Raw genomic sequence first — 21,597 nt, 5'->3', positions numbered from 1 at the left:
AGAAAATCCCGTGGAAGGAGAATACAAACCATTGAAAACGTATTTTCTCGACGAGGAGGTATCATTTGTAGGAGAAGATATTACCGAGGCATACGATGGTTGGAGGATGTTCTTCGACAGAGCAGCAAACTTCAAAGGAGAGGGTATCAGAGTTGTCTTAGTATCAGAAACCGGTCAACACTATCCAGTATCGGCAAACTCAGGTTTCCGTGCACCAACAATATGGCGGAATATGAGGCCTGCATCCTGCGACTCAGGTTGGTCATTGATATAAACGTTCAGGAGTTGCTGGTAATCAGAGATTCCGATCTATTGGTGCACCAGATTCTAGGAGAATGGTCTATGAAGAACACCAAAATATTGCCATACTTGCACTGTGTACAAGAGCTGATCAAGAGATTCGCAAAGATAGAGTTCAAGCATGTTCCAAGGATTCAGAATGAGTTTGCAAATGCATTAGCCACTTTATCTTCCATGATAAAACACCTAGACAATAATTTCATCGATCATATCCCAATAGGATTTCATAAGCAGCCAGCTTATTGTGCGCACGTTGAAGAAGAAATTGACGGAAATCTGTGGTTCCACGACATCATAAAATACTTAGAAAAGGGAGAATATTCAGAGCACGCTACACACACTTAGAAGCACACGCTTCGAAGATTGGCTAACTATTTCTTTCGAAGTGGAGGAATTTTGTATAGAAGGACTCCTGATTTGGGATTGTTGCGATACGTCGATGTGAAGGAGGCGTCAAGATTGCTCGAGGAAATACATGACGGAACTTGCGGACCCCACATGAATGGTTTTGTTCTGGACAAAAAGATATTAATAGCAGGATATTTCTGGATGACTATGGAAACAGACTGCATCAAATATGTTCAAAAGTGTCACCAATGCCATATACATGCTGATATGATACGAGTGGGGCCCAACGAACTCAATGCAACAAGTTTGCTCTGGCCCTTCTCTTCTTGGGGTATGGATGTTATCGGACCAATTGAACATGCTGCTTCAAACGGACATAGGTTCATTCTGGTGGCTATAGACTACTTCACAAAATGGGTTGAAGTTGCATCCTATAAGGCTGTAACTAAGAAGGTCGTAGCAGATTTTGTTCGGTACCGCATCGTTTGTCGATTTGGATTACCTAAGTCAATCATTACTGACAATGCTGCCAATCTCAACAGTAACATGATGAAAGCTATGTGTGAAACATTCAAGATCAAGCATCGGAACTCTACAGCATACAAGCCACAGATGAATGGAGCCGTAGAAGACACCAACAAGAACATCAAAATGATATTGAGGAAAATGGTAGACAATTACAAATAATGGCATGCGAAGCTACCGTTTGCTTTGCTCGAGTATCGCATCATAGTTCGTACATCCACTGGGGCAACCCCCTATATACTGGTTTATGGTACTGAAGTCGTCATTCCCGCCGAAGTAGAAATCCCTTCCTTAAGAATCATGCAGGAAGCCGAACTTAGCGACGCAGAATGGGTACGGAGCCGGTATGAACAACTAGCTCTCATTGATGGAAAAAGAATGAACGCAGTATGTCACGGTCAACTCTACCAGAACAGAATGCAAGGGCTTTCAATAAAAAAGTCAGGTCAAGGAAATTCACACTGGGCAATTGGTGTTGAAACAGATCTTCCCACATCAGGATGAAGCAAAGGGGAAATTCTCACCCTAACTGGTAAGGCCCTTACATAGTTCACCGAGTATTAACAGGAGGGGCACTTATACTTGCAGAAATGGATGGAAAGATTTGGCCAAAACCTATCAATTCAGACGCAGTCAAGAGATACTATGTTTAAGATTATGTACGCATTTTCTCTTTGATGTAACTGAACTACGCTTGACCTGATTCCCATTTAAGAGGGGATACGTAGGCAGCCCTCCCTGTGGGTTTGGTCACATCATATTAAAATCTTCATTCCCCCTATGGTTAGAAACTGGGGCAGGATATCGAGTTTGCCCGACCTCATCATGTTTGGAATTGCCAAGGAATGTATCGCAGGAAGTATGCACTTAAACTGGGGCAGAATTTTGAGGAGGATCCTCAAAATTCCGAGTCAAAGAGGTTGCAATGTCTCAAAAGCGTGTCACAGTCATCAATTCAATAAATTATTTGCTCTCGTGCATTATCACATATTTCAAACAACTACATTTTTATAAATAATTTATCAAACGCATATTTTTCAAAAATTTTGTTTTTATAGCAGCCAGACGTTACTCGGGGTGACTCAAGCAAGGACTTCAGACGAAAGCAAAGGCGAAGCAAGGAATCAAGAGCACGAACCAACCTTTCCCCCGCAAAACTCACAATTTTTCTTTGGATGCAGACACAATGAACATAACAGGAACGTCCGCAAATACATACACACAGCAAGATCACTATCTTCACACCGACAAAGGTCACCAAACGCAAACACATCAAGCTAAGAAATGCTTTATTCTCTCGCATTCGGTCATTGTTTTTCTTGCATAGGGCTAAGCATTGCCCTCATCATTACATAAGGCTAAGCACTGCCTTCTTTTGTATGAGACTAAACATTGTCTCTACTCATTGCATAAGGCTAAGCATTGCCTTTCATTGCATGACGCTAAGCACTGCCTCTACATTACATAAGGCTAAGCACTGCCTTTCTTTGCATGAGACTAAACACTGTCTCCATTTCTCGCATGAGGCTAAGCATTGCCTCCATTATTGCATAAGGCTAATCGTTGCCTTTTGTTGCATGAGACTAAGCATTTCTTCACATTGCATAAGGCTAAGCATTGCCTTTCCTTGCACGAGACTAAGCACTATCTCCATTCCTTGCACGAGGCTAAGCATTTCCTCCATTATTGCATAAGGCTAAGCACTGCCTTTCCTTGCATGAGACTAAGCATTGTCTCCATTCCTAGCACGAGGCTAAGCATTGCCTCCATTGTCCCATAAGGCTAGGAATTGCCTTTCCTTCCATGAGACTAAACATTGTCTCCGCTCTTTGCATCGAGCTAAGCACGGCCCTCATCTCATACAAAACTAAACCTTGTCTCATCTTATTATCGCATATGACTAAGCATTATCTGTTTCCTCTATCAAATGATCGATATCGCCGCATCTTTGCATCTCATGGGCTGAAACATTGACACATTATCCGAATGCGTCATAGTCTGAGGACATCATCCTCATAGCCCGAAGACATCATGCCATGGCCTGAGGATCTCTCAAAATTGCATATCATTATTCAAAGGCGTCATAGTCCGGAGGCACCATCCTCATGGCCCGAGGACACCATTCCATGGCCTGCGAATCCCTTATCATATGCTTCATGGTCCAGGACGTCATGGTCTAAGGACATCATCATCATCGTCCGAAAGACAACTCTCATGGTCAGAAGGGAATCTGCATCATGTTTAAGTTTATGCAGTAACCCCATATATTCACGTGCATCGTGTTTTGGGTTTTGCGGGTAACTCAGGAGGTAACCGTTCTACAAACAGGAGCCAATTTCGCTCTGGTTTCCATTCACAACATTCACATCCTTTGACTACATCAAACGTAACCGATGATCAATAATTGATTTCCTTTTGTTCTATAACTGTTCAAATATTTGCCTCATACACCCGTAACGTTCAAATTTGCATTCATAGCGCCACCAGAAATTATCCGGTATTCACGACACTATCACATCCAAAAGATCTTTTGAAACACACGACCAATCTTATAATAACTCCATCGGTTTCGTTCGGCGTTGGATCCAGAACTACACACGACCTGATTCCCGTAACACTAGGGATATGTAGGTAACTCAAGAACCAGGGTTCGACCCCATTTTTTAAAAATACATCATTCCTCACTCACTTCACACAAAATTGGTCATCATTTTCTTTACCCGATAACTTTTTCATCATTCTCGGCTAAAGAGAGGCAGCTGTTGATACATAATTTTTTTCTCATATTCTTTTCAATAGTATATATACTTTCAAAATATAATTTTGCATCATTACTTAATTTACAAGGGTTATACAAGTATTTTCTATAATTTGTATAATTTTTAAAACTTTAAAATTGATTTTCATGCATTTTAATTACTTGAATATGCATTAATTACCCCTTAAATTATTTTGTGATGACTTAATCATCCAAATTTATCATTTACACCCACATATATGTTTTACAACATTTTTACTTCATTGCATATGATTACATTTGCATTTTTAACTATTTACACAATTTTTGCAAGAATAGCCTACATTCTATACATAATTATATTTATTATTTTATTTATGTTAGAATAACATTTTATATTTTTATAATGTTAAGCTATAATTTTCCAACATTTTACTGCATAAATACTATTTTTATTTTTTATTAATCACTTTTATAAACTATTGATTCATAAATTTCGTATATTTAATTTTTATAGCCCAATGAAGGGCTAATTTTTGGACCAAACAGACCCAAATCCCTGGCCAAATCTCTTTAGCCCAAACCAAACGACCCTTTTGATCCAGCCCGGTCGCGACCCATTGAACCAACCCGCCCCGCTCGAGTTTTAATCTTGGCCGTTGATCTCTCAAGATCAACGGCCCACAACTACCCTACCATTTTTAATAACCCAACCCCAAACCCTAATCTCCATTCTCCTACAGACCGCCGCCCCCGTTTCCCTCGTCTCTCCTCCTCCCTCCTTCAAAAACCCTAGCCGCCTTCACCAACTTTCTCCGAATCCGATTAATTCATGGATTCCTACCATGATTCACTTACCTTTTATGGATTATCTCGTTGTTCTTTACAAGATTATGGTATTACATAGTACTTTCCTCATTTTTGGCAAGCGCCAATCTTTCGAATCAAGAGAAATCAGACTCACTCCTCAGGATTCAGATGATTTTTCGTCTATATACACTCATGGCAAGATTATATGGGTCTGATTTACTAAGAATCTTCGGCCAATCTGAGATTCTGGGCAGAACTAGGGTTCGCCTAATTTTTCTCCTAATTTGGTTCTAAATCGATTCTACATGTTTTTCTTTCCTTATTTATGTTTGATTGATTATATTTTCTTGTTTGCTTGTTCAATTTCCATTACTATATAAACCCATCCCCCAACTCCCCTAGGAGATGGAGAAAAATCCCAAAAGAAAACTATTACTGTTCTCTTATTCTTTCTTGTCCTATACTATTTTGAGGCTCAATCTTTTGGCCGGCTGAAAGCCAAGGCCACCGGAATTCAATTCTCGAACCTTTCTCAGTGTGAGCATTGCCCGGGGTTCGTTTGAAACCCTTGGGAACTCTGACGCACTGAGATTCTTGGGTTCTACTGCTCGTTTTGCTATTGATATTGAAGTGTTGCTGAAATTACTCCCCTTATTTACTTGTTCGTCTGTAACTGGTAAAGTAGCTACGACTCTTGCAATTTTATTTTTTGTTTCTTCTCGTTTAAATTCCTGCTCTGCATATCTATGTCTCTGAGAATTTGTACGAACCAATATGTCATTATATGCTTTGAAACTCTTCTTGAGGCTCTATACCTTCTAGTATCCTAACTTGCATATTTGTTGCCTTGATTCTTCCTTCTTAAGCCTACTTGCTAATGTATGTTCTCGAATGCTCATTACTGTTCCCTATTCTGAGTGTGGTTTCTTGCCTTGTTCTGTAATCTTGTGATGAGTCGAGTCATGCCCAAAACCTGTTCTAAATCTTGAGTCATTCATGCGCGACTTGATACTTTTCTAAGAATTAACTCCTGATCATGTTATTAGCCCAGGCATGCTTTCCCTGCTACTTGTGAACTAATGCCTGCTCCCTGCCTTGTCATGAACCTTTGTGATGAATCCATGTATATGTTTCAGACCTTGTTAAGTCATTCATGTCCAACCTGCTAAGTTTTAATGTTGTATTGATTAGCTAGGGCATGCTTTCATGTCATTAAGTTCTAATGTATGCTCTGACTTATGCAATCCTATTTGAGACCTTAGGGAAAACCTCATGTCTAGTCTCTTCCCTCATATATGATTAAGCCTAGTGCAGGCTAGTCTTGTTAACCTATATTTGACATATCCTTGCCCATTGTGAGTCCTGGTGCTATTTAAACCTTCGTGTATGATTGATAATTTTAAAGTCTTCATGCCCAGTTGATTGGATTATTACAGACTATGTTCATTAGCCTGTTTTTATCATATTTTCACTAGACCCTCATGCTAGAAATCTTACTTGTTTCCGTCTGTGATTTTGCAAGATTCCTCTGTCAAGATTGTGTTTAAGTTAACCTTAGATCATATTATATCCTAAAACTTTATTTGGGGTTGTCTGTTGGTTTTGTGATGTTCCATCTTGTCTTCTGAACTTCTAGCATCTTATGTGTATAACTCTGTGTGATCTCATCTACCTGCTCTGGTTTAAACTAAAGTTAGTTGCAGTCCTAAGAATTAAGTGTGTGGACTTCGAGTGGTTTGATTAATTTATGAACAACTTGTTACCTATGTGGTTAAGTCTAGCATTGCTGGGTAAATTGATTCCCCCTTTCAGACTTGGTATGGGTTTGGGTTCGAGTCATGCAGCTGATACACTCTAATGTCCTGGGGTGTACCTACACCTGGGTTTACTATTTTTTGTGTGAAGAAGGAGATCACTGAAGACCTTGAAGTTGTTGGGTTATTCCTCTTTGGACCTGCTCTGCTTATTGGGCTTGTACTCATTCAGCTTGTAATATTCGAGCATGTACTCTTCATTTTAGGCCTATAATAATTTGTAAACAAATAATTGGGGCGTTAGTGGAACTGGGGAAGGGGTGTGATTTATTCTTACATAAGGGGTAGAGAACATGCCTATAGGGTCTACGTGCTTTATTTGCTACCTTGTTTAACTTGCTCTACTTCTGCACGCTAGTAGAAATCATGTCTATAAGAATCGCACACACCTCACCTAATTTTGTCTAATACTCGCACACTATCTCAAACCTGTTAGTCATTGCTATACTTGATTTCCATATTATTACTATGCGTTTAGACAGCATGCCTATAGGATGTATAACACATGTTTTGTCAACCTAGAAATCATGCTTATAGGACTTCAAATAATTAATTGGTCTATTGCTTCTATTACTTTTAGGGTACTGCCCATCTAGATATCATGACTATAGGACCCTAATCTTTTAATCAACTACTTCTATTGTTTTCATTACACTGCCCCGCCTAGATGACATGCCTATATGAGTAAAGTGTTGTAAAATCAATTTCAGTTATCAACTACTAGAAATCCTGCCTATAGGATGTCATCACTTGCCTAAGAAGTATGTCTATAAAATCAGCACTGATAATTTGGAATTCTGAGATCATTTCACTATCTTATTGCGCAAACAATTAGAAATCGTGCCTATAGGACTTGCAATGCCTTTAATCTACAAGTTCGTTAGTTTAAAGCTTCACTGCTGCCTATCCAGTGCTGGAAATCAGAATCACATAGAAACTATGCCTATAGGACTTAATAGCTCTAATGCATTTGAAATTGTCTACTGCCTAATTGCCCGCGTGCATTTGTTGTTTATGTGTGGAGGTTAACTTGAGCCTTTAATTATACTTATGTGTAGTCCTACATTTTTTTGAATGTGTGTTAGTTTTATCATTTTGAGCATCCTAAGTGAAGTCTAGAACCACCCAAATAGAGGTCCAAAGCCTCATGGACCATAGGTATGGGACGGGTAGTGCACGAATAGGGTACGCCCTAGAATTGAATTAGAGCTCCTTTAAATAAACAACTTTAACATAGTAATCGGGTAGAAGGAGATGATAATCTGTACCCGCTGAATAATATGAGCAACCCCTATCTCAAAGGAGTTGCGAAGTATTATTTATGTTGCACGGGGTGATCCTTTAGGCTAAAAAACTTAGGACCCCCCCCCCCTTCTTTTCTTTATGTATTTGTTATTTACACTTAGTCATCTAACATAGATCAATGTAATTGTATCCTTGTAATCATTAAGATTTTTGCCGATTCTCACGTGTTCTAATAAGACTCTTCGGCTTCTAAATTTCCCTTTATTTATTTGGTCACCTAGCCTAATTACGTAATCCACATAATTTAAAGTACGGCCGGGACCCACACTTATGGACCTCGAAGAGTGCCTAACACCTTCTCTTTGAGGTAATTTGAACCCTTACCCGATCTTTGGTGGCACAGACTAGTCAAAAAGAGTTATTTGCAAATAGGTGCCCAAACGCACCTCAAAATCATTAGGTGGCGACTCTTCTCTTTTAATACCCATTTAAAAGAGTTGTCACACGTCGAAAACCGCTTTTGCAAGAAAACAGGGCGCAACACTCGGGACCTCATCCGAATATACCAATAAGTCCCATAACATATCACGTACTTACTCGAGGTCTCGAATTACATCGAACAACATCGAAATTACAAATTGCGCATCGAATCGAACTTATAAATTTTCCAAATTCTATATCTTGTGCCGAAACGCGTCAAATCAATCCGGAATGACTTCAAATTTTGCACACGAGTCATAAATGACATAATGGAGCTGTTCCAAATTTTCGGAATCCGATTCCGACCCCGATATCAATAAAGTCAATTTCCCGGTCAAACTTCCAAACCTTCAATTTCTTACTTTCGCCATTTCAAGCCATATTCAACTACGGACTTCAAAATAAATATCCAGACATACTCCTAAGTCCGAAATCACCATACGGAGCTATTGGAACCATCAAAACTCCATTCCGAGATCAAATACTAAAAAGTCAAACTTGGTCAACTCATCGAATTTAAAGCTTCAAACATGAAATTCATTCTTCCAAACTAATTCCAAAACACCTGAAAAACCAAAACCGACTATTCACACACGTCATAATACATCATATGAAGCTATGCAAGACTTCAAACAGTTGAAAGGAGCGTAAATGTTCGTAACGACAAGTCGGGTCGTTACATACTCCCCCACTTAAATATATGTTCGTCCTCGAACATGCCAAGAGTGGTTCCTAAACCTTCAAATCACTATTCCACCTTACCGCGCATATACCCGGGGGTGATACCACATCACCCTTTTCCATATAGGCCTGACAATATAACATAATTGAAAATCATTAATTTAACTTTAGCCCATAAACCTTGGACCCCAATTTCTAACATCTAAAATTCTTTTCAAGACCTGAATCTCACATCTACACACTGTATAAATCTGAACAATCTGTATTAAGCCTTAACTGTAATCCCAGATGTAATCACATTACATACTACACAACTCGCATACTCGCAGCACCATTTTCGATCACAGTAACTACTCAAAACCAACCTGGTATTAGTATTAAACCCCATATCAAACAAAACCTCGTTCCCAAAACCTTCGTACACTGCCGATAATGAAAGAAACACGCTGAATCTAAGCCGACTTTCGATATTATCCTCCCAAATATACAGTAATAAAACTTGATAGTACCCATTCTAGGTCCAATGACCTTATATTATCAAACACAACTATTCCACAGACATGCCACACCAATATAACGCAAGCCACAAACTGCACAATCCGTGCACCCAAAAATAGGAAATGTCTCGAAGAAGAGAACCGTTTCGCAAGTTCAACAAGCACCACTACAACCGCAATGCTATGAGCTCATCATACATAGTAGCACCAAGACACACGAATCTAATAACGGTAACCGGCTCTCATAGAGATCACATTAACATCAACCGTACGGACAACTTACGTGCTATAATATCAATATCTGGACCCGCACGGACAACTCACGTGCCAATAACATAAATGTATGTATTCGCACGGATAACTCACGTGTTAATAATATAAATTGCCTGGCATGGTCACAGGCCTCCAGTCCAAGCATATCATACTGGGGCAATCAAACAAGTACACATGCATATGATAATTAAAATAAGATTCTTATGCTCCTGGACTGGTATAAATAACACGCCATAGAGTAGGCATGTGCAAAGTGTTCTATCACAATAATTCATGCAACTAGTGCCTCCACCGAGTTTAAATAAAATACTCACCTCAGACAGGCCGCAACCCCAAAACAATATGCTTCTAGGAACTCCCAGTCCCCAAATTCATAGAACATATGAATCACCGTAACGGATCCCAATTCCAGCACTCGAATGTCTAAGACATCTCTCATGCATGATCATTCCATAAGGGATACATCCCTAATTCTTCTGTGCCACAAAGAAAAAATTTGAATATCAGTAGTCTATCAACCAGGTGAGTACCGTAATACTAACGAAACATCCATAAGTTACAATACAGTGTGCCTTCTGAGGTAATACCACTAGTGCCAATACCTAAAATCGTCTGTACTCCATAAACTCATGACCTTCCTTTGAAGCGGAATCGTGTACTTGCACATGCAAATCCCAAATCTCACAACACGCACCGCCTCTATTAGGCCATCCTATGAAAATACGAAAACCTCATTAACACTCTGAGTCACCAGCAGAATACATACCTGGTTGTTTAGAAACCTTCCATTTGCTCTCATCCAGGTGGAAATCACTATACATAACATGTTCCTTACGCCCGTGGAAAATATCCGTCTTAAACCTTGGTAGAAACCATCGGGAACTATTCGAAATCCATTTGCACATAACCAAGCTATTAGAACTGAATTCCTCTAACTCGACCAAGCCATGAAGGTCACAAAACCAAAGAATATTGCCAACAAAACCTCTGTAGAGCCTCACCACATCATAAGTACCCAAAGAACCGATCATATCCATTAACATGTTGATCCAACTTACTACCAAGCTATCATGTTTCTTCGATTCCTTTCCGAATTACCCTCAAGTAGACACTCTTCCTTGACATACACCACGATCCTTACCCAAAGCTCACTACTAGAAATCCCAACATAAACCACACTACCATAAGGCCCATAAGCTGTTGTGTTCCTTCTTAAGCACCACAACCGAGACATCCACTCTGAAAGGACCTTATGTGAATTGAAAATTATTCTTTTTACCTTTCTTATACTGAAATATAGAATCCATAGTCATACAGAATTACCGCAAGTCCCAGCACCATCCAGTGTAAATAACCGATTCTGGCGATATACAAATTCAGAAAAAAATTTCAATTGACACATATACATTTTGAATCCATTAGAACCCTTTCGAAAGTCATCCACTCTGCTCAAATCTAAATTGCACCGTCCAAACGGCCTAAAATACGCGTGCCCCATTAGCACAATAACACTTAAAGAAGTAACCCTGCCTTACCACCACCGATCAAGTTCATACTCCGTGGGCACTACATCCTTCACAATAAACAACTCACTCATCCCATGATTTTCATATACTCATAAAGCGCAATATAACCCGTATTCAGGAATTTCCTTACTCGAGTCATTCTCGATCTCAACCTCTGCAAGTCATAACTAATCCACAAGTATGCCTCGGACCAAAACCAATACAACACATAATTGTGCAATCAAATCGTAGATAGCTAACTCCCCCACTTGACTCAAAGCCATAAATCAAAACACTCAATAACTCACAATACCCCTACTCTATTACTGTCATAATATCGTAGTGAGATTCAACTAAATTCTTCACAAGCTCATGCAACGCAACCCGTATAGTACCTCAATTCATCTTCTAAGCCCGTCTTCATTCTCATGATGGTCAGGTCGACTTCCTTGACCATTTCAAATTCAAATCTCAACATATAAAACCTGCTGGTAGAAAAGAAATTCTCCACACAATATTGTAAGGATCACACATCCGTAAATTACCCCGCAGGATATAACCCACCTGCTTAGCCTCAAATTGGCATCTTTCTCTACCCTTTCGCAGCCACCTTTACTACGCAATCATTTAATCTTTCTGAGTCTGAACTCATTAATAAGACATGAGAATTTAATTTGTCCCACGATTTAACAATGTGAAAGATCCTTCAACATACTCATAACTCCAGACTTATACATCAAATCAATACGGAAATCAAGCACCAATGGCCCTTTTTACATCTCGAGAAACTCTTCTCGTCACATTCAAACCATCTGAACGCATCCCGCAGTCACATCATACTCATCATTTAGACATTCCACCGCTCATCGAGCCACAATTTCCACTCATAAGGACACTACCGGACATATGAGTCTAAATGTACAAGTTCTCATAACTGAAACTATCGAGTCTAAGCTACGGTCTAAACCTGGCCTTAAGTCCTCCAGACTGGCCCATCACCAAAACTCAAAAAACATATCTCGTACCTCGTTCATAGAATCACAAGTTGTCGATGCACAGCTGATACCGAACGTTCACATACGCGTACGAGTGAGTGGGATTGTCACGACCCAAATACCTAACCAGTCGTGATGGCACCTATCGTGGAACTAGGCAAGCCGACATACTCAATATGCTTTCAATATATAACAGAAGTGAGCTAAAGCAATTAAACTAACTGAAGGTTTACATAATAACGGGGTAAAAACCCAAAACACAAGTGCAGAATGATAGCCCGACATCGGGGTGTCACTAAGTCATGAGCATCTAACAACCTATCTAGAAATAGAGTCTACTAAAGTCTGTGCCAAATGCCAATACAAGAGAGAAAATATAATAAGAAAGGAGAAACAAGGACTGCGGACGCCGGCAGCTACCTCGTAAGTCTCCGATAATTAGCTCGCGCACGAATTCAGCGACCGCCAGAACCGTACACACCTGGATCTGCGCATGAAGTGCAGGGTGTAGCATGAGTACAACTAACTCAGCAAGTAACAGAATTAAATAAGGAACTGAGAAGCAGTGACGAGCTATAAAAATACAGATCATTTAAAAAGTTTTCAGTAAAGAGTGAACATGCTTTCAAATCTGGTGGTATAAGTCAAATCAGTTCAAGCTCAAGTAAAACAGATATGAATCTTCCAGAAATTTCACAACAACAATAGATAACAACTAAGTGCAACAATAAATAAAAGCAAGTACAGCCTTTCAAGGCAGCAGTCACTCAACACATCTCAACAACTCATACTCTCGGCTCTCTACCCTCAATACACACTCTCAATAGGCACCTGCGCTCACTGGGGGTGTATAAACTCCAGAGGGGCTCCTTCAACCCAAGCGCTATATTGCTGGGGCGTGCAGCCCGATCCAATATTATTGTGGCATGCAACCCAATCCAATAATGTTGCGGCGTGCAACCCAATCAAATATTGTTGCGACGTGCAACCCGATCCAATATTGTTGCAGCGTGCAACCCGATCCAAATATATATATATATATATATATATATATATATATATATAGCCCGAAGGCTTGTTGCGGCATGCAACCTGATCCATATACCTCACAGCTTGTAGTTCGGCACTCAGGCCCTATCTCAGTCAGTAACCTCTCCAACCCCTCGTGCTCACAGAATATCATAATAATTAGCCCAGACCGAGAATACAACAAGTATCAACAAGAAATGAGAGGGAACGGAGATATAACACACAAGTAAGACTGTGACTGGGTACAAGACAGCAATTAGCAGTCAAATCAACAAGTATACAACCGTTGCAGGTCCTAACAGTGATATCATATGGCCTAAGCATGGTTTCTAACATGAAAGGCAGTCAATTGCTCAAAGACAAGGAAAAACAAGTAATAACAATGGCTATTCGACTTTACAGTCTCACGGGACGGACCAAGTCACAATCTCTCACGGTGAACGCTCACATGCCCGTCACCTAGCATGTACGTCACCTCCAAATATTCACATCATACTAATTCTCGGGGTTTCATACCCTCAAAACCAGATTTAAGACTGTTACTTACCCCAACCGCGCAGAAATCCTACTCTGAAATGCCTTTGCCTCTCGAATCGGCCTCCAAATGCCCTGAATCTAGCCACAAACAGTACGAGATAATCAGTATTGGCTAAAAGGATCAATTCCACAAGAAAACTACTAAAATATAGTCCAAAATCCGAAATCGGCTCAACCCGGCCCCCCGAGCCCATGTCTCAAAATACGACGAATATCACAAAACCTGAAAGCCCATTCACTCACAAGTCTAACCATACCAAATTTATCAAAATCCGACCTCAAATGCCCCTCCAAAATTCACTCTCCAATTCCCAAGCCCTAATCTCCCAAATCTCACCTCAAACACTCACCAACTAGGTGTAAATATCAGTGGGAAAACACCATTATTGAAGATAAATAGGCACAAGGAACTTACCTCAGTGATTACTCCGAAATCTCTCTCAAAATCCCCAAAATCTGAGCTCCAAAATGATGAAAATGGTGAAAAATCTCGAAGTCTTCTATTTATAGGTTATGCCCAGGCTTCTCGCACCTGCGGCTCAATTTTCGTGCTGCATATGCAGGCAAAGCCTCGCTTCTACGGAAAATCACTAAAACACTGCCTCCACTCCTGCGATCAAGTGACTGCATCTGTGCTCTTCGCGGGTGCAGGAACTACATCGCACATGCGGTTCAAACACGCACTTGCGCCCCTAAATCCACTTCTGCGACCATCGCAGGTGCGAGAATTCCATCACACCTGCGTCCTCTGCCCAAATCCTCCTTAGCCGCATCTACGGCTCCTCCTTCGCTTCTGCGGGCTCGTGCCTGCGGTTCCCACTCCGCAGGTGCGGTTAGTCGAACCTTCGAATCCCTCAAAACAATATCAAAACGCCAAATTACACCCGGATTCAAGCCTAAAAAACTTCTAAACTTCCGAATTCCACAACGATGCCGAAACCTACCAAACCACGTCCGATTTACCTCAAATTTTACACACAAGTCAAAAATGACACCACGAACCTATTCCAACTTCCGGAAATCCAATCCGACCCCGATATCAAAATTTCCACTGCCGGCCAAAATTGCCAAAATTCCAACTTTCGCCAATTCAAGCCTATTTCTACTATGGACCTCCAAATCACATTCTGAATGTGCTCCTAAGTCCAAAATCACCTAACGGAGCTAACAGAACCATAAAAATTTAAATCCGAGGTCGTTTTCCCACAAGTCGACATCCAGTCGACTTTTCCAACTTAAGCTTCCAGTTTAGAGACTAAGTGTATCAATTCTCTCCAAAACCACTCCAGACCTGAACCAACCAACCCGTTAAGACATAATATAGCTGTAAAGCACAAAAGAAGTAGAAATGGGGGAAACGGGAAATGACCAGCCGGGTCATTACATCCTCCCCCTCTTAAATAAATGTTCGTCCTCGAATAGGTCTAGAAACATACCTGGAGTCTCAAATAGGTGTAGATATCTGCCACGCATCTCCCACTCGGTCTACCAAGTGGCCTCCTCTACAGGCTGACCTCTCCACTGCACCTTCACTGAAGCTATATCCTTTGACCTCAACTTCCGAACCTGCCGCTCCAAAATGGCCACCGGCTCCACATCATAAGTCATATCACCATCCAACTAAACCGTGCTGAAATCCAAAACATGGGACGGATCGCCGATATACTTCTGGAGCATAGAAACATGAAATACTGGATGCACACTTGACAAGCTAGGTGGAAAGGCAAGCTTGTAAGCCACCTCTTCGATCCTCTGAAGTACCTCAAAAGGCCCAATGAACCGAGGGCTACACTTGCCCCTCTTCCCAAACCTCATAACACCCTTCATGGATAATACCTTCAGCAGAACCATCTCCTCACGGACCTTCCTGTCAGCATAGCTCTTTTTCCTAGACTGCGCTGTGCGAAGGCGCTCCTGAATCAATTTCACCTTGTCTAAGGCATCCTGGACCAAGTATGTACCCAAGAGCCTAGCCTCACCCGGCTCAAACCATCCCACCGGAGATCAATACCGCCTCCCATATAAAGCCTCATACGGAGCCATCTGAATGCTCGGGTGATAATTGTTGTTATATGCAAACTCCGCGAGCGACAGAAACTGGTCCCATGAACCTCCAAAATCGATGACACAAGCACGTAACAAGTCCTCCAATATCTGGATAGTGCGCTCGGACTATCCGTCCGTCTGAGGGTGAAAGGTTGTGCTCAACTCAACTTGAGTACCCAACTCTCGCTGCACGGCCCTCCAAAACTGCGATGTAAATTGTGTGCCTCTATCTGAAATGATGGAAACTGGGACACCATGAAGGCGAACAATCTCTCGGATGTAAATCTCAGCCAACCGCTCTGAAGAATAAGTCGTACCAACTAGAATGAAGCGCGCGGACTTGGTCAGCCGATCCACAATCACCTAAATAGCATCGAACTTCCTCGAAATCCGTGGGAGCCCAACTACGAAATCTATGGTGATCCGCTCCCACTTCCACTTTGGGATCTCTAACCCCTGAAGCAAGCCACCCGGTCTCTGATGCTCATACTTAACCTGCTGACAGTTGAGACACCGAGCCATAAACTCAACTATATCCTTCATCATCCTCCTCCACCAATAGTGCTGTTTCAAATCCTGGTACATCTTCTCGGCACCCGGATGAATGAAATACCGCGAGTTGTGGGCCTCCTCAAGAATCAACTCCCGAAGCCCATCCACATTGGGCACACATATCCGGCCCTGCATCCTCAACATGCCATCATCACCAATAGTCACATATCTAGCATCACCTCGCCGAACCCTATCCTGGAGGACAATCAGATGGGGATCACAGATATATCCGTCAACGCAGATGCGATCAAGAGATACTACATTTGACATGCCTCTGTTGGGGTATTTTTATACTTAGCATTCTCAGGTTGGGATGACGAAAGGCTATCATTCTCGCTACCCAAACACTGGTCAACCTTAGTTAGCCCTTTGAAGCCTTGTTTATACTTCTTTGTTTTCCCCTCTTTTGGAACCAATGTACTTAATAAAAAAAAATGAAAATTAATGAAAAACAAACTGAAAAAAAAAAGAAAAAGAAAAAGAAATCATCATCAAAACAAGCTCATGTTCCGACCTGATTCCGAAAGGATACGTAGGCAGCCTCACTCTAGGTTTTGGTCACACCAAAATAAAAATTCACATGACCCAATATTCAAATAAACTGTGGCATGATTTTATTTTATTTTCGTTGGTTGTTCCATCAAAATGGTTCCAAAAGTTGTAATTCAGTTGAATAGTTCTTTTTACCTTTCCCTGCTAAGACCTTCTAATCAACTTTCGAAAATGCTAAGTCAGTATACTACGGGTAATGCCTCAGCCATTGAAGAGAGAAAAAATAAATGAGAGAGTCTTATTAGTGAAAACCTTCACTAGCACTATAAGGCAATGGTGAGTTGAGAGAAAGGCAAATGAGAGAGGTCAATTGGTGAAAACCCACAAAGGGCATCATTGATCGATTTAAGGCATCGTACATCCCGACACAAGCAAGGTTAAGACAAAGAACTCAGTTTTAAAGTTAAGTTTACAACAGATTTAGAGAATTAGACGGTTCAAACGGATCGGGCATCCAGTCCAAAGTGCATGTCATGTTCATTAAAGTCAACATATTTCCTCCAGATAAGTCCTTTCTTATTTTTTCCTCTGAAAGGGACACTTCTTGATTAAGTTGTAATACGTATTAGTTCAACCTCTTGTTTTCTTTCGCATTACTTTTTTGAGTCCTTTTCAGTCTAATTTTGTCAAAGCAATGCAAAGAAAAGGCTGCAAAATTGGTTACAGTTTCCCCGTTATATAAGCAAAGATTGCTGGGCATAAACCGTATGGGCAAAGGCATAAAGCCATCTGTGATTTTTCCTGACGAACAAAAGTCTTGAAGGACTGAACAATGTTTCAAGGGTCAACAAAAGTTACTCAGTTAAAAGTTGTTTTGGGAGCAAGGTTGTTTGCACCATGAACACAAATGGTGATAGGCGCAAAATGGTTCGGTTTTGATGTTGAGAAAGAAGATCTCCAGAAAGAAAAGACAGAATCTCCCGGCAATTTGTACAATCATCGCGGAGTCAGTTTTTCTAACAAGTGTAATGGACGCAAGGTCAAGTCGCCCAAGAAATCAAGGCCACAAACTGACCACCATTTTAAAACTAACGAATCTTTCTTTGTTCATGTCACGACCCAAAATCTTACCCGTCGTGATGGCGCCTATCTCGATACTAGGCAAGCCGATAACCTCAATAAAATCACATTTCCTTAGAGTTTGAAAAATATAATAATTTGAGTTTAATAAAAGGCCTCGTAATTTCATATACAAACACTCCCAAAACCTGGTGTTATTGAGTACACGAGCATCTAATATGAGTGCAAGTCTAGAAAATACGGTTTATAATAGTCTGAGACCAAATACAGTAAACAATGAGGTAGGGAAGGAGAGACAAGGTCTGCGAAACACGACAGCTACCTCTGAATCTCCGAAAAAATCAACTGCGAAATAATCAACACTCGCTATGTCCGGGAACACCTGGATCTGTACATGAAGTGCAGGGTGTAGTATGAGTACAACCAACTCAGTAAGTAACAATAATAAATAAAGAATTGAAGATAGTGACGAGCTACACAGTTATAGTTCACTTTCAGTAATTCTAGCAAGAATAGACATGCTTTCAAATCCAACAGTTTAAGTCAAATCAATTTTTATACAGTTCAAGTTCATGTAATCCGGATATAAAATCTTTCAGAGAATTTCACAACAATGATAGATAGAAACGAAGTGCAACAACAAATGAAAAGCAAGTTCAGCCTCTGGGAAACAGTCACTCAACTCATCACAACAGCTCAACCACTCGGCTCTCAGCACTTAGCACTCACACTCCATGGGTACCCGCACTTACTGGGGGTGTACAGACTCCGGAGGGGCTCCTACAGCCCAAGCGCTATAATTTGCATGGACAACTCACGTGCCATAGTATAAATATCTGGATCCGCATGGACAACTCACATGCTGCACGGATAACTCACGTGCTGTAGTATAATATAAGGATCCACACGAATAACTCACGTGTTGCACGGACAACTCACGTGCTATAGTATAATATAAGGATCCGCACGGACAACTCATGTGCTATAGTATAATATCTCATAATCAGGCCCTCGGCCTCACTCAGTCATAAAACTCTCTAGTCTCTCGGGCTCTCAATAGTAATGATACTCATCCCAAATAACAATAATATGTGCTTCAATAATGAAAAATAGAGACTGATATAAAATAAACAAGTAAACTTTGACTGAGTACAAAAAAATAATTTAGCAGATAATTCAACATGTACAAGACCTTTGTGGTCTTTACAGCACCAACGCATAGCCTAAGCATGCTTCACTGTCAAATTTTATAGCAAAGAAAGGGCACATAGCTAACGACAAGCTTATTCAAATTTCTAGTTTCACAGAATAGACCAAGTCCCAATTACCACGGTGCATGCCCACACGCCCGTCACCTAGCACGTGCGTCACCTCCAAAATACTCACATAATATAATAATTTGGGGTTTCATACCCTCGGGACCATATTTAAAATTGTTACTTACCTCAAAATGTGAAATTCTTTACTCTGCTACGCCTTTGCCTCGCAAATCGGCCTCCGAATGCCTCAAATCTAGTAACAATTAATTTGTTTCAATCAATAAAATTTATTGAAATTAATGCCATATGAAAATGCCATTTTTCCATAAAAATCCAAAACTTAACTCAAAAATCGCCCGTGGGGCTCACATCTCGGAACCCGACAAAAGTTACAAAATATGAACGCTCATTCAACCACGAGTCCAACCATACAAATTTTACTCAAATCTGACATCAACTCGACCCTCAAATTTCCAAATTAAACCAAGAGGGTTTTCACAATTTTCCAAATTAATTCACCAATTAAATATTAAAACAACCACAGATTCGGGTAATTTAACCAATATTGAGTCAAGAACACTTACCCCGTTGTTTCCCTTGAAAAACTCCCGAAAATCGCCTCTTTCCGAGCTCCAATCCGTTAAAAATGGAAAATGGGACAAAGTTCCATTTTCAGAACTTAAACTCACTGCCCAAGCTTTTACTTTTCGCGATCGCCAAGTACAAAATTTTCCAGCCCCAAAAATACCCTTCGCGATCGCGGAAAACCAATCGCGATCGCGAAGAACAAACTCTTCAACTTTTTGAGATAGCCTCTAGTATAATGGTCATAACGTTTTGTACATACCTCTAAATGACAAATGGTTTACCTTTCCTAAACCTAGACATCAAAGGCTACAACTTTCATTTTTGGATCATCTCCAAATTCCTTATAGATTGTGAGATATAAACTTCCAAAGTCGGGTCAGTGTAGTAGAGATTTTGTTCTACGCGATCGCGAATGAGCTTCCACGATCGCGATTCACAAGGCCCCAAACTGTTGTTTGCTCTTCGCGAATGCGACCAAATGTTCGCGATCGCGATGCACACCTCTGTAGGCAGAAACCCCCAATTAAAAATGGCCTAGAAATGGTCCGAAACCACCCCGAAACTCACCCGAGCCCCTCGGGACCTCAACCAAAATACCAACAAGTCCTAAAACATCATACGAACTTAGTCAAAGCCTCAAATCACATCAAACAACGCTAAAACCACAAATCATGCCCTAATTCAAGCTTAATGAAACTAAGAAATTCCAACTTCTACATTCGATACCGAAACCTATCGAATCAAGTCCGATTGACCTCAAATTTTGCACACAAGTATAAAACGAAGCTATTCCAATTTCCAGAATCGGATTCTGACCCCGATATCAAAAAGTCAACTCTCCGGTCAAAGTTCCCAAAAATTCATCTTTCGCCATTTCAAGCCTAATTCCACTACAGACCTCCAAATAATTTTTCGGACACGCTCCTAAGTCCAAAATCACCATACGGAGCTATTGGAATCATCAAAATTCAAATCCGAGGTCGTTTACACATAAGTCCACATCCGGTCAACTTTTCTAACTTAAAATTTTCAATTATGAGACTAAGTGTCTCATTTCACTCTGAATTCCCTACGGACTCAAACCACCTAACCCGGCAAGTCTTAAAACGACTATAAAGCATAAATTGAGCAGTAAATGGGGGAACGGGACTGTAATACTCAGAACGACCGTCCAGGTCGTTACATTCTCCCCCAGGAACATAACAATTTTAGGAAACAGCTCGTGAAAAGACGAAAACCACCAAGTGAAGTTCTCAAATCCTTGATTTTCTTCCAATATACATGTAATCATGTTATTTTTAGTTTCATTATAGGGAATCAATACCCTATCTTCAACACAGGGTACTGCATCCCCTGGTTGCATTACTTTCTGCCAAAATAGGGTACGACATTCCCTAGTAGCATCCTAGAGTGCCACAAGCCTCATCTTATTGCCAACACAAGATACTACATCCCCTGGCTGCATTCCTTTCTGCCAACATAGGGTACGACATTCCCTAGTAGCATCCCAGAGAACCAAGAGCCTAACCTTATTGCCAACACATGGTACTACATCCCCTGGTTGCATTACTTTTTGTCAAAATAGGGTGCGACATTCCCTAGTAGCATCCTAGAGTGCCACAAGCCTTATCTTATTGCCAACACAGGATACTACATCCCCTGATTGCATTTCTTGTTGCAAACATAGGGTATGACATTTCATAGTAGCATCCCAGAGTGCTAAGAGCCTTACCTTATTGCCAACACAGGGTACTATATCCCCTGGTTGCATTTCTTGTTGTAAACATAAGGTACGACATTCCCT

At 40.8% G+C, this 21,597-nt stretch overlaps 1 protein-coding gene across 1 annotated transcript in view; it reads left to right on the top strand.

The window, feature by feature from the left end:
- Nucleotides 1-222: 222 nt before the first annotated feature.
- Nucleotides 223-21,597, top strand: part of LOC107761023 (putative polygalacturonase At3g15720) — a 65,697-nt gene continuing 44,322 nt past the window's right edge. The window contains exon 1 of the mRNA XM_075245799.1: nucleotides 223-291. Within this exon, the coding sequence (XP_075101900.1) occupies nucleotides 223-291 (69 nt within the window). The remainder of the gene's footprint in view (nucleotides 292-21,597) is intronic.

The sequence above is a fragment of the Nicotiana tabacum genome, chromosome 23 (assembly GCF_000715075.1).
Source record: "Nicotiana tabacum cultivar K326 chromosome 23, ASM71507v2, whole genome shotgun sequence".
NCBI classification, from domain to species: Eukaryota; Viridiplantae; Streptophyta; class Magnoliopsida; order Solanales; family Solanaceae; genus Nicotiana; species Nicotiana tabacum.
The sequence above is the reverse complement of the archived record's forward strand: the minus strand, read 5'-3'. Positions and strand labels throughout refer to the sequence as shown.